This window comes from Capra hircus, chromosome 15, assembly GCF_001704415.2.
Source record: "Capra hircus breed San Clemente chromosome 15, ASM170441v1, whole genome shotgun sequence".
In the NCBI taxonomy this organism is placed as follows: domain Eukaryota; kingdom Metazoa; phylum Chordata; class Mammalia; order Artiodactyla; family Bovidae; genus Capra; species Capra hircus.
In genome coordinates, this window is record NC_030822.1 from 81084189 (window position 1) to 81099327 (window position 15139).

Below are 15139 nucleotides of genomic sequence, written 5' to 3' on the forward strand. Positions count from 1 at the left end.
TGGAAGTAAACTCTGGTGCTGTAAAGAAGAATATTGCATGGGAACCTGGAATGTTAGGTTCATGAATCAAGGTAAACTAGAAGTGGTCAAACGAGATGACAAGAGTGAACATCAACATTTTAGGAGTCAGTGCACTAAAATGGACTGGAATGGGTGAATTTAATTCAGGTGACCATTATATCTACTACTGTGGGCAAGAATCTGTTAGAAGAAATGGAGTATCCCTTACAGTCCATAAGAGTCTGAAATGAAGTACTTGGGTGCAGTCTCAAAAATGACAGAATGATATCTGTTTGTTTCCAAGCTAAGCCATTCAATAACACAGTAATCCAAGTCTGTGCCCTGATGAGTAATGCTGAAGAAGCTGAAGTTGACTGGTTCTATGAAAATATACAAGACCTGTAATATCTAACACCCAAAAAAGATGTCCTTTTCATTTTAAGGGACTGGAATACAAAAGTAGGAAGTCAAGAGATACCTGGAGAAACAGGCAAGTTTAGCCTTGGAGTACAGAATGAAGCAGGTCAAAGGCTAACAGAGTTTGGCCACAAGAACTTACTTGTCATAGCAAACACCCACTTCCAACAACATAGGAGATGTCTCTACCCATGAACTTCACCAAATGGTCAGTACCGAAATCAGATTGATTATATTCTTTGCAGCCAAAGATGAGGAAGCTCTATACTGTCAGCAAAAACAAGACCAGGATCTGATTGTGGCTCAGATTATGAACTCCTTATTGCCAAATTCAGACTTAAATGGAAGAAAGTATTAGACCATTGAGGTATGACCTAAATTAAATCCCTTAGGATTATGCAGTGGAAGTGACAAAGATTCAAGGGATTAGATCTGATAGACAGAGTGCCTGAAGAACTATGGATGGTTTGTGACATTGTACAGGAGGCAGTGATCAAGACCATCTCTAAGAAAAAGAAATGCAAAAAGGCAAAATGGCTGTCTGAGGAGGTCTTACAAATAGCTGAGAAAAGAAGAGAGGCCAAAAGCCAAGGAAAAAAGGAAAGATATACCCATTTGAGTGCAGAGTTCCAAAGAATAGCAAGAAGAGATAAGAAAGCTTCCTCAGTGATCACTGCAAAGAAATAGAGGAAAACAATAGAATGGGAAAGACTAGAGATCACTTCAGGAAAATAGAGATACCAAGGAAACATGTTGTGCAAAGATGGGCACAATTAAGGACAGAAATGGTATGGACCTAACAGAAGCAGAAGATATTAAGAAAACGTGGCAATAATACACAGAAGCACTGTATAAAAAATATCTTCATGACCGAGACAACCACGATGGTGCGATCACTCACCAAGAGCCAGACGTCCTGGAATGTGAAGTCAACTCGGCCTTAGGAAGCATCACTATGAACAAAGCTGGTGGAGGTGATGGAATTCCATCTGAGCTAATTTAAATCCTAAAAGTTGATGCTGTGAAAGTGCTGCACTCAGTATGCCAGCAAATTTGGAAAACTAGCAGTGGCCACAGGACTGGAAAAGGTCAGTTTTCATTCCAGTCCCAGAGAAAGGAAATGCCAAAGAATGTTATAACTGCTGCACAATTGCACTCATCTGACACGCTTCAAAGTAGTGCTCAAAGTTCTCCGAGCTGGACTTCAACAGTATGTGAACTGTGAACTTTGAGATATGCAAGCTGGATTTAGGAAAGGCAGAGGAACCAATGATCAAATTGCCAACATCCGTTGGATCATCGAAAAAGCAAGAGAGTTCCAGCAAAACATCTACTTTTGCTTTATTCACGACGCCAATACCTTTGACTGTGTGGATCACAACAAACTGTGGAAAATTCTTAGAGATGGGAATACCAGACCACCTTACCTGACTCCTGAGAAATCTGTATGCAGGTCAAGGAGCAACAGAACTGGACATGGAGCAACAGACTAGTTCTTAATCGGGAAAGGAGTACATCAAGGCTGTATACTGTCACCTGCTTATTTAACTTACATGCAGAGTACATCATGAGAAATGTTAGACTGGATGAAACACAAGCTGGAATCAAGATTGCCGGGAGAAATATCACTAACCTCAGATATGCAGATGATACCACCCTTATGGCAGAAAGCGAAGAAGAACTAAAGAGCCTCTTGATGAAAGTGAAAGAGGAGAGTAAAAAAGTTGGCTTAAAACTCAATATCCGGAAAACTAAGATCATGGCATCTGGTTCCATCACTTCATCGCAAATAGATGGAGAAACAATAGAAACAGTGACAGACTTAATTTTTGGGGGGCTCCAGAATAACTGCAGATGGTGACTACAGCCATGAAATTAAAAAGACGCTTGGTCATTAAAAGCTATGACCAACCTAGACAGCACATTAAAAAGCAGACATTACTTTGCCAAGAAAGATCTGTCTCATCAAAGCTATAGTTTTTCCAGTTGTCGTGTATGGACGTGAGAATTGGAATATAAAGAAAACTGAGCACCAAAGAATTGATGCTTTTGAACTGTGGTGTTGGAGAAGACTCTTGAGAGAGAGTCCCGTGGACTGCAAGAAGATTCAGCCAGTCTATTTCAAAGGAAATCAGTCCTGAATATTGATTGGAAGGACTGATGCAAAAGGTGAAACTCCAATATTTGGCCACCTGATGTGAAGAACTGGTTCATTTGAAAAGACCCTGATGCTGGAAAAAATTGAAGGTGGAAGGAGAAGGGGACGACAGAGGATGAGATGGTTGGATGGCATCACTGACTCAGTCGACATGAATTTGAGTAAACTCTTGGAGTTGGTGATGGACAGTAAAGTCTGGTGTGCTGTAATCCATGGGGTCACAAAGAGTTGGACATGACTGAGTGACACCAAACTGAACTGAACTGATACTATCTAGAACTTGACTAATGAAGTTCGAGGCTTTCCCAAGGTGTAATTCACAGCTTTGTAGAATTATTTAGCTCAGAACATGAATCCCAGTATCATACTTAAATTACTTAAACAGACAAACAAAAGCATTAGTTTTTCCTTTAGAGATTAAAAAACATGCTTTAATGTCTTGTTCACATAGAAAAACTCTCAAGTATTTTCTTTAATTTAGGTTCCTATTTAAATAAAAAGCCAAATATCAGTAGTAAATATTTTAGGCTTTGCTGGCCATCTGTGGTATATGTCACTTTTTTTTTAACAGCCCTTTAAAAATGTAGAAACTGTTCTTAGTCTTATCCAAAGTTCATAGTTGGACTGGCCTCTGATATCTTTCTTATGTTCTATCTGAATTTGATTCAGGATTGACATCTCTTTTTAAGCTGTAATACCAAGTGCTATTAATGGAGTGAAGAGGCAGCCAGTAGGAGGAGAGAAGATATTTGCAAATCATATATCTGCTAAAGGATTAATAACCAGAATATATAGAGCTCTAAAATTCAACGAAACAACCTGTTTTAAAAATGGACAGAGGGCTTGCCTAGATAATTCTTTAAAGAAGAGATACATTTAACCACTAAGCACAGAAAATATGCTCAATATCACTAAACACTAGGGAATTGTGATCAAAACCATTAGATACACTTTGTATCCCTTTGAATGGCTGTTCTCCAAGAAATTAGAAGGTAACAAATAATGGCAAGAAAATGGAGAAATGGGAACCCCTGTGCATTGCTGCTGCTGCCGCTAAGTCGCTTCAGTTGTGTCCAACTCTGTGTGACCCCATAGATGGCAGCCCACCAGGCTCCCCTGTCCCTGGGGTTCTCCAGGCAAGAACACTGGAGTAGGTTGCTATTTCCTTCTCCAATGCATGAAAGTGAAAAGTGAAAGAAGTCGCTCAGTCGTGTCCGACTCTTAGCGACCCCATGGACTGCAGCCCACCAGGCTCCTCTGTCCATTGGGTTTTCCAGGCAAGAGTACTGGAGTGGGTTGCCCGTGCATTGCTAGTGGGAAGATAAAAGCTACTGTGAAAAACAGTATGATGATTCCTCAGAAGGTTAAACATGGAATTGCTGTATGAGCTTTACAAATCTTAAGTGGTGAAAAATTATTTCTTACTGTTGTTTTTAATTCATACTTTTTTTATTACTAGTAAGTCTGAACAGTTTTTATAAGTTACATTATACGAAACACTTTGTCATGTTCTTTACATAGAGTATTTTTTTTTTGCCTATGTCATTGGCCTTTCTCTAATTGATTTATAAGAGCACTCAGATGAAAGCGAGTGTTTGTGTAGCAGAGTTAGGGGTTTTTGTCATGTAAGAGAGGTCTCCTTTTGTTCCTGAGGGTTTTTCGTTTGTTTAAGTCTGGAATAGGTAATGAATCAAAAGCTTTTTTGGCATCTGTGAAGATACGCTTGTGGGGTTCTTCCTCCTGTGTTCTGTTAATATGGTGAATTATATTATTTTCTATTCTGTTATTGAAACATCCTTAGAATCAGTTTAGGAACCCCCTGGTAATGGATGTGCTGGTCTTTCAGTGTGCCCCTGGATTCCTTTTGTTTGCTTTGATATTCGTGAGTAAGATACTGTAATTTTTCTCCTGTGCATGCAGTCTTTTGTCAGTTTTCGGTACCATGTTATGCTGGCTTTATAAAAAGAAATTGGCCAGCTTTCTTTCTTAATGCTATCGAACTAGCCATGGAATCATCTGTTCTTTGAAGTTTTGGTAGAATTTACCTGTGAAACTCTCTGGTTGTGGTCATTTTCTGGAGTGTAGATCTTTTAATAATTTTCTCAAAATGTTGTTTGTTTATTAGTCTGTTGAGACTGTCTTGGTTTAGTTGAGGTCATTTATTTTCCAAATTACTTAGAATTGAGCAGAGTGCTTTGTCATAATTCTTTTAATTTTCCTTAGATCTTTTTTCCCCCTCCATTCTCATTTCTTTGCTTTAACAATTCATTTTAAAGTAGTTTCATCTGTTCTGATATTCAGTATTTTTATTATAATTTTCTAGATATTCTGTACTTTTTGTTTTATTTTGCAATTTGAAGTCAGGGTATTTTATTTTTTAATTTTATTGCACTGTGATGAGAAAGTATGATATTCTTTTTTTCTATTTAGAATTGATCTTTTTCTCAGCATCCCATTATATATCAGTTGAACCATTTCATGGGGTCTTGAAAAGAAGTATATTATTTATTTTCAGAGTAGAGTGTTCAACATGTATCAGTTACATCTACCTTAGTATGTAATTTAGGTCTTCAGTACATTTTTTAATGTACTGTAATTTATGTTAGTTTTATTCTATAAAGTCAGTACAAACACTGAGTGAGTATTTAACTTACTGCTTCAAGAAGATATAAAAGAATAGGCTCTTGCCAGCCACTGGTTACAAAATCTTTGCTAACTGATTAATGCAGTACCTTTTCCGTGTGTGTTTCTGTTTGAGGACACCTTATTCAGTATATGTCATTGATTTGTTAACATTGAACTTGTGGCCAATAGCCCTATAACTCATGCCTGAATGACACTTATCTGACAAGTGTATTTCCTATACAAGGCATGTTTTAGCTTCCTGCACTTAGGAACAGTAAACAATACTCCAGCAGTACAACAGGGGGGCCATTTTAAAAGTAAAATCGCCATCCAAAAGCACAAAATTGTGAACAACATGGCATTACATGTGTTCCAAAAAGGACACTCATTTACAAGTATGAGAGCTGAAACTAGAAGGCTGAATGTCACATTGTTTGACATCATCTGGGAATGTGTGTTTCGGGCAATTAAAAATTTTCACCACTCTGCACATGCCCATAAATGACCACAAAAACATCAGGAGTATTGTTTGGGGCTTACAAAAACATTTTGGCAAGTAGGTGAATTTGCATATATGGGATGTGAAAATTATGAGGATTGGCCATACTTTATCTGGGACAAGAAAGATGAATTGAAGTCTTTACAGTTTTTTTCTTTATGTTTTTTGTTGTATTCCCTGAAGTTTTTTCTTTTTGAGTTGCAATGCCATGTTGAGTGCTGATAGTGAGTTAGCTGTTCCACTCCAGCAAGTGCCTCATCATGAAGCTTGGTTCCCTCCCACCACCACTTCACTCCTGCTTCTGCCCTGCCTGCTTTGTTCTCATCTCCTCAGTTAGCTCTGTCTGTCCATAGCTGCCTGTTTTTAGACCCAGAACTTGTCATTCTAAACAAGAGAGACTGTTGTCATGGTCTCTTGGGAGGGATAGATCAATTTTGGAGCTCTCTACACAGTCTGAAACTCTTCAACCTTCTCCCTTGGCCAGGCCAGATAGTCACTCTCCTACCCATTAACTCTTCCTCCTAGGCTTTGTGTTTTGTGGGTAGAGCATTTTTCTAATTTCATTGAAAACATTTAAAAAAATTTTTGTTCTTCTTGTTACATTTTGATAGATTAAAGGAGGAGATCAGAGCAGCATTTCTCTTTTTGTTTTTAATCAGGAAATCTATAGTCACTTCAGAGTTATTCAGGATAGTTGATTAAGTCTCAAACTGGTTTTTTTAAGACAGTTTCTTTCTAAATTAAAATTTATGAAATTAAAATCTTGATCCTAAAGGTTTTTATCCTTTTCCAGGCTTTCAGTTGTTTTGTTCTACTTAACTCTTTTTATATATATTTGTAGGAAATTATTGCTTTTGTCTTTCTGATTATAAAAGTCATATGTTAAAAAATATATATTGTAGCAAATTTGTAATATTCAATAATAATGAAGAAAAGAAAAGCACCCTAAAATGTCATCACTCAGAAATAGAAGCTATTTTTTGTGAGGTTTTTTCTTGTTATTATTTATCAATAGCCCATTGTATAGAGAAGTTCAGATGATGACAGTCTCTTACAAATGGTGGTGTTGAATTAGGTATGCATGCACATGTACTAAGTCAGTTCCATCATGTCCAACTCTTTGCAACTCTATGGACTGTAACCCACCAGGTACCTCTGTCCTTGGGATTTTCTCCTCTTGTTTTCCTGACAAGGGGAGGTTGTCAGGCCCTCCTCCAGGGGATCATCCCAACCCAGGGATTGAACTCGTCTCTTATGTCTCCTGCATTGGCAGGCAGGTTCTTTACCACTGGCACCACCTGGGAAGCCTGTTGAATTAGGGTTGATTGCTAACTCCTGCCAGAATTGCCATTCCTCCCAGTTCTGAAACTTCTGATTTTGTGAAATTTTATTCTCCTTAGTATACCTTTTAAAAGTTCTCCTTTAATAGGTAGTATTGCAAACCGATCTGGCAAATCACAGGCATTGAATTTGATTGCTGGTGGAGAAGGCTTCTCTTGTATTGCATTTTTTTAGTGTGACTGAGGAAAAGGGGGCAGCAGAGGATGAGATGGTTGGATGGCATCACTGATTCAATCAACCTGAGTTTGAGTGAACTCTGGGAGATAGTGAAGGACAGAGAAGCCTGGCACGTTGCAGCCCATGGGGTTGCAGAGTTGGACACAACTGAGCGATTGAACAACAACAATAATAGCATACTTAGTGAAAAATAATAGTTTAGACAGTTTGGCAATATGAGATGTTCACCACAGTGACCAGATTAATGAGTTGGGAGGATGCTGCATTGTCCAGTAACATGTGCTTTCCTCTTATCATCCCTGTCAGGCCATGAGTAGGGCCAGAGCCCTCAGATCTCAGTCAGAGGATGCTGCTTCCGCCTTGACTGCTGAAGACCTTATGAGTATAGATTTGGCAGAACAGATGGCTGATGACTCTGACGATAGCAACATAGTGGCAGCCAACAAAGGAAGAGGCCGAGGAAGAGGCCAAAGAGGAGGAAGAGGGCAGAATTCAGTGTCGAGAAGGGGGTCACAGAGAGGAAGAGGTTAGCCACGAGTGCTGTCTTCCCTACACATTCACACTTGGCAGTTGTTCAGAAAATTCAGAATTGTGTTTCCATTGGCAGAATTGAGTTACAGTCCTTCAAAAATTTATCTTTATAATGTGCTGAGACAGGCTTTAATGTAGTTCTGACATACACATTTCACTTAAATATTGAATAGCCACATGCCATAAAGTTTTTAATATATATATATATTTTTTACATAATAAAAGAGTTTAATACCTACTTTCCTATTTTTTAAAAGAATTTCACTGTGTTTGGGGATTTTCCTGAAGATCCCATGGTTAGGACTTGAGCTTTCACTGCTAAGGGTGTGGGTTCAGTCCCTAGTCAGGAATTAAGATCCCTCAAGTCTCACTGCACAGCCAAAAAAAAAGAAAAGAAAAAAGTTTCACAGTTTTTCTTACGCATTGGGTGTATTTAATCAATACATTTACTGTCACATATACAAAATAATAGTGAATGAAACACTTAAGGAAAATGATTAGCTAAGGCCCACTGACAGTAGGAATAAAACTCCAGATGATAAAAATTATTTTTGTTAGTGTCATAAGATACAAATGCCCACATTATCATGAAATGGCTTTATAAAATTTGTTTACAAAGAAAAACTGCCCTCAAACAGTTTGATTTCTTAATGTTAGTTAACATTAATTACCATCATTGTGTTTAATGTGACACTTTCATCATTGAATAGTCCAAATAATAAAAGCTTTCACCCAGTGACTTCCTAATGAAGTATAAAAATCCCTAGGAATATTTAAAAATTATTTTTATTAAATATTTACCTATAGGAATTTTAAACTGGTTAAAATGGGTAGTACTTTAGTTTAAAATCTCCAAGGAGAAAAGTCTCCATATTCTATTGATGATTATTTTATTACCCTTGCATTTATAAATATTTTCCTTATATTTTAAATGGAATAATATGAACCAGATGTGGCCTAAGTATAGTCTTAGAAAATTGACTGATCAGACTCTAGATGTTTCTTCATATATATATATATATATATATATATATATTTGGCATTTTACACATAAACTGTTTTGAGATAACTTTTTTAAGATTTCATTTTGATTTTATTTTTTTTTAAAGAAAACTTTAGCTACTGATAGACTGTATATTAACTGCTCAATATTCTAACTGCAGGCACTAGTTTGGAGATTTCTACTCAAGGCAGAGGTTCAAAGGCCACTACATCAACGTCTAGAAATATGTCTATTATAGATGGTGAGTATAGACTACAAGTGATCATCTTGCAGTTATTTACAAATTCCAATGCAAGAAGACCCAGGAAACCCCATGAATAAGTCTTACTGGTTTGTGTTGTCGTCACTGGGGAGTCAAAAGAGTTATTGGAATCACAGGATAAATTATATTAATTTAAAAGACCTTTGCCATTCAGGGGAGCTGTTGAAGAAGGTGAGCTCTAACATGTAATTTTTTATAATATCTGATATTAGATCTGATGACTTCCCTTTAATAGAGGGATCACTGAGACATAGAAAAGGCAGTTGGTCAGTGTATCAACAGTGATTAAGAGACAAGGAACTGCTTCTTAACATACTGTTAACTTGCTTTTCTCATGCTGCTTTTGTCCATCTCTACTGTTAATATAGTCATATGAGCTGCATTCAAGGGAAACTACAATCAGAATTCTATGCATTGATTTTGTATATGTGTTGTGTCTGAAAGCTAGCCTCAAACTAAGGGAACCAATTTTTTATAAACTGTTTAGATAATAATGTATAAAAATTTAATAGAATATTTTTAATATTATAGTTTATGAGATCAGCAGAAATTATAAGTCAGATTTGTGAAAATATATGTTAAAATAAGTGATTTTTTTTCTCCTTTCAATTGAGAGTATATATGTATTGTATTTATATTATCTTATTATTAGAGATTAATTTTTGACAGATTGTAGAGTTGGATTAAATCTATATGATGAAATTTATAAAGGGTAAATACATGCTATATATATGTCCAAGAGGATGGCTACACAGAGAGAGTTCTGAGAAGTATGTGATATTAGCAGGAAACCAAGTAAGAAAGACTTAGGTCACTAAGGTTGTGCAAAGGTTGATCTAACTGTTTCAGTCTGATGGTGCCTAAAGTGTTGTTGCTAAGCCATGAAAGACACCAGGATTCTTGCTCTTCGGAGGAGAGAAATTCAATCTGGGGCCAGTGACGAGGCTCAATCACTCACAGATTTTGTGTGATAAAGTTTTATTAAAGTATAAAAGAGATAGAGAAGGCTTACGGCCATCAGAAGTGGGAGGAAAGAGTGCCTCCCTGCTAGCCTTTAGCTGGATGTTACATAGCTACTAGCAAGCTGCTAGTCGGAGAAAGGAAATATCTCATGCATGCATTTTGACATAACATTGGCACAAGGTGAGTCATCCTGGGCCATAAAGCCATTGACATGAATCTTGAAGAAAGGCAGGTTTCCAAGCAAATACATAGTTTCATTAACATAGATTAGGAGAACAATTGTATGAGTAAAACATACTGGTTCATTGGGCCATTATCAGTTCTGAGTCTCTTAAGGAACTGACTTGAAGAAAGACATAGTTCATTAACATAGCATAAGAAAAACACATTGGTTAGCTCAAGGTTTGAGAAAAGTTAAGTTCAGGTGGAACCAAGTGTCATCATGGCAACACAGAATTTTAAAAGAAACCTTTTAATTTTGTATAGAGAAGGAAAAAAGTCTGATACTTGTAGTTTGTTTCCTCCTGCCGCTTAAGAGAGAAAATCGTCTGACACTTGCAGCCTATTTCCTCCATTTGGAGACCCCTAGCCTTCCTGTCTGTTACCCTCTCAGTGCCTAAAGCAGTATTTGTAAAAGCAGTGCCTCTCTACAGCAAGGATGTTCTCTCTCTGAGCTGATTGGATGTATCATGTCAAGAATACTGTGCTCATCTTTGGAACCATATTTCAAGAAGGATATCAGCTTTATATGATCATTCAGAAGAGAAACCATATAATATAAAAAAATCTCTTAGAAGGAACTTAGGATGGCTAACCTGGGAAAAATTGAAATCTTTACATTAATGAAGTTCTATCGTGTCAAAGATTGAATAGATGTGATTTGCACAGTCCTAAAGACAGTGGTTTTAAATCTGTTTTAAGTTATAGATTCTGCAAGCTACATATCCTGTCTTTAAATAAGTACTCATACAATTATATTCCATTTCATAGGGTTCAAGGATCCCCTAGAAACCCATCCATGGGCTCTAGGTTAAGAACTGCTCCCCAGTGATGACAGATGGGAAAAGCTAATCACACACAGATTTAAGTTTCAGTTCAGTTCAGTTCAGTCGCTCAGTCGTGTCCGACTCTTTGCGACCCCATGAATCGCAGCATGCCAGGCCTCCCTGTCCATCACCAACTCCCGGAGTTCACTCAGACTCACGTCCATCGAGTCAGTGATGCCATCCAGCCATCTCATCCTCTGTTGCCCCCTTCTCCTCCTGCCCCCAATCCCTTCCAGCATCAGAGTCTTTTCCAATGAGTCAACTCTTCACATGAGGTGGCCAAAGTACTGGAGTTTCAGCTTTAGCATCATTCTTTCCAAAGAAATCCCAGGGCTGATCTCCTTCAGAATGGACTGGTTGGATCTTCTTGCAGCCCAAGGGACTCTCAAGAGTCTTCTCCAACACCACACTTCAAAAGCATCAATTCTTCGGCACTCAGCCTTCTTCACAGTCCAACTCTCACTTCCATACATGACCACAGGAAAAACCATAGCCTTGACTAGACAGACCTTAGTCAGCAAAGTAATGTCTCTGCTTGAAACTGGAAGACTTAAAAACAATTTCACGTACTCCCTCTTTTATAGACGAGGGAATTGAACTAAATATTTTGCCTTAGGTTGATAAAACCACTGATAGTACTAATTTATGAGACAATTGCTAATTGTTTGCAACTATAATTACTAACATTTATGAGACAATTACTGGATGCCTGTCAACAGCTCAGTGGAAAGTGGAAGTGTTAGTTGCTCAGTCATGTCTGACTGTTTGCTACCCCATGGCCTATTTATATAGCTCACCAGATTCTTCTGTCCATGAGATTTCCCAGGCAAGAATACTGGAGTGGGTAGTCATTTCTCCAGGGGATCTTCCTGACTGAGTGATCAAACCCAGGTCTCCTGCTTTGCAGGCAGACTCTTTAGCATCTGCTCAGTAGGGTCGGTACTTACATTTTCTCTGTTTTACAGAAAAGAGAACCAAGGCTTTGAAAAGATCAGTTTATCTAAGGTCTCACAGCTGGTAAATTCTGGAGCTTGAATTGATCCCCCACATTCTCTGGCCTTCAGGACAAGTAGTTAAGCAGTATACTAGTTTCCAGAGCGAGATAAAATTAGAGCTTGAGCTAATTGGTTGATTGAGCTATTTGGTTCTCAGTAGTCTTTGCATTATACAAAATAGCCTATTAATCAACCCAAACATGGAGTAAGCCACCTCAGAAGGAAATGACCTGTGAGTCCATCAGAGGAAGTTTTTCAGTATTTTTTGGATGACGGATGACTTTGGAGAAGGGATAATGACATCAGATCTATTAAATGATTCTTAAAGAATCTTCTTATCAGAAGTTCTGCTGCTATGTTTTTATTCAAGAATTATTCAATATTTTCATAGAGCCAGCTGAAATCCATTTGACTTCATAAGTATATTGTCTCTGTTGCCATTTAGAAAATGGCATCTAGAAAGATATTGAGACATTCTTAGCAGGTCTAAAAAGCAGAGAAGGGGAAAGGAAGTGAAAAAAAAAAAAGCACTATAAAGAATCTGGGCTGAGTTCAACATATGAAAATTCTGTGACTTTAGATAAGTCACTCACTCTCCTAGTCTGTTCACATGTAAATTGGGACTAATCTTGCCAAATTGGATTATTCTGAAGATTAAAAGCAAAAAACCTGGGAATTTGCTGGCAGTCCACTGGTTAGGACTCTCCTCAGGGCCCAGGTTCAATCCATAGTTGGGGAAGTACGATCCTGCAAGCCAGATGATAGGGTGTCCCCCCACTCCCCAAAGGCTGGCACATAGTAGGCTTTTGTGAAATGTTAATGTTAAAAAAAAGAGACAGAGCTATTGAAAAAAAGAGGGAGTTAGGAAAGGAACAAGAATAAAATATGACCACTTCCTTGTTAAGCCACCAAAATTTGGTTAATGTGCAACACAGAGGCATGGACATTGTAAATTACCTGCCTTTACCTGAGCGCAAACTGAGTTTTTTTATCATGACTTTGTTCAGTTTTTTGTTTGTTTGCTCGTTTTTTAAATTAATTTTTTTACTTTTGGCTGCACTGGGGCTTCATTGCCATGCACCGGCTTTTTCAGTTGCAGTGAGCAGACTTATTGAGGTGGCTTTTCTTGTTGCAGAGGACAGGCTCTAGGGCCTGTAGGCTCAGTAATTGTGGTGCATGGGTTCAGTTGCTTCATGGCATGTGGTATCTTCTGGATCAGGGATGAAACCCGCATCCCCTGCATTGGCAGGCAAATTCTTAACTACTGGACCATCAAAAAAGTCCAGGCTTTATTGTTTTATGTGAAGATTTCCCTGACACCAGTGGACAGAATTAATCACTCAAACTGAGTCTTCATGTTTCTACTGGTCTTGTTAAGAAATCAGCTGTTAGTGTATCTTGTTGCTTTTCTTTTAAAGTAGTACATTTTTCCTTCAGCTAGCTGTCTTTGGTGGTCCCCACTTTCACTATGATGAATCTAGATGTTCAATTCTTTTTTTATCCTGCTTAGAATTTATTCAGCTTCATGAAACTGAATTGGTGTGTTTTATCACTTCTAGTAATCTTTGCCGTTATCCCTTCAGATACTACCTCTATTCTGTTCTTATTCTTCTAAGATTTCAATTAAGTAAATATAACCTATTCACTCTGTCCTCCCACTGAGGAGTAGTACTAACTTCCTAGAGTAATTAAAAGGGTTAACTGAACTATGCATATCCATTACTGAGCATAGCACTTGATAAGAATCCAATCAGTGATTGCTGTTGTTATTAATAGTATTAGTGGCAGTGTTTACAATAAACTTATGAAAATGGATCTTCCATAAATTAGTCTAAATTTGTCTTTTATACAGTTGATTTGGCTCAGTGGTTTTACATTTAACTGGTTACATTCAACATTGGGCCTTTTTTTGAAAAATAAAACTGACTTTTTAATACAGTCTGTGACATAATAACCATGGAGTACTAGCTATAGTTGCTGTAACTTTGGGACAAAAGCAACTTTAAAACTATAGTTTCTGTGTTTGTATTCTGAATGGAGGAATGAAGAAATAAAGGTTCAATTCTGTTATAACAAAGTACATGGAATGTAGAGGTTTGTTACTGCATTGGAGTTTTATTGGGACATGTATTATTAGATATTACATTTATAGCCAGCAGCAGTTGTGAATAAGAGTTGACAGCCCACATTTTTTCCACAGAAGTTTGTCTGCAAAGGGTAGTGACTAAGTAAATAAAAGAGCCTCTGTCTTTGCATTTAATTTACCATGGCTACCATTGGTGCTACTCCATCTACTGTTACTAGCAACATCATTTGAATACCTACTCCTATAGTCATTTGCCAAAACAATTACATTAACTACCTCTATTTATCCTTTTGACAATTTTCAGCATGAAGTATTATTAACACTGTTTTATAGGTGGGGAAACTGAGACTTGAAGAAGCCAAGAACTTGGCCACAGTCACCCAGCTAGAGAGTCCACCTAGGTCTAACTCTAAAACCAGAGCTTTTAGCCCCTAGTACAGTATGCATTGCCTTCCTAATAGAACCCAGTGCTTAATTTTCTGATAATGTTCATTTATCACACAAACATTTATTGGGGATAGAAAGAAAGGAAGGCTCTTGTTTCTTCTTCCAGGAGCTGAGAGTTTGACAAGTCCATTAGTGAATAATAATTAAGCAGAAATATTTTTTTGGAAGAGTTGCAGTCACTAGCTCTTTCATTCAGTTGCCCTGTCCAGCCTTTGAGTAGAGTAGGATGTGAGGCCAATAATAGAGTAGGTGGGTAAGAACTCTACTTTTGTCTTTCCTCTCCCCTCTTAGCTAGACATGCCAAGACTGGGGGTGGAAAAAAGGAGTAAATGGTAGCTTAGGGCTAGGTGGAAAGATTCCTGAGTTTTCTTACTAGGAGAATTTTGGACTTTGTGGGGTTGTTTGAGCATTTGACTTCTTTAAATCCTCTGTCTTTTTATCTCCTCTTGCCCTGTTGTTTGGCTTTGGGGTTATCTTGGGGAGACCTTTTTTTTATGTTAGGAATCTGGTAAGGCTTAGGAGAAACTTAAACCTCTGATGGGCTGTTTACATTTTATTCTAGGTTTTTAATATTCTGCTCTTAATTCCA

At 37.7% G+C, this 15139-nt stretch overlaps 1 protein-coding gene across 6 annotated transcripts in view; it reads left to right on the forward strand.

Annotated features, from left to right (window-relative positions):
- The window catches only part of MRE11A (MRE11 homolog A, double strand break repair nuclease), a 78447-nt gene that overhangs the window by 48002 nt on the left and 15306 nt on the right, over positions 1-15139 (forward strand). For all 6 annotated transcript variants that reach the window (XM_018059906.1, XM_018059908.1, XM_018059905.1 and 3 more), the window contains 2 exons: positions 7524-7743; positions 8912-8992. In XM_018059906.1, the coding sequence (XP_017915395.1) occupies positions 7524-7743; positions 8912-8992 (301 nt within the window). The remainder of the gene's footprint in view (positions 1-7523; positions 7744-8911; positions 8993-15139) is intronic.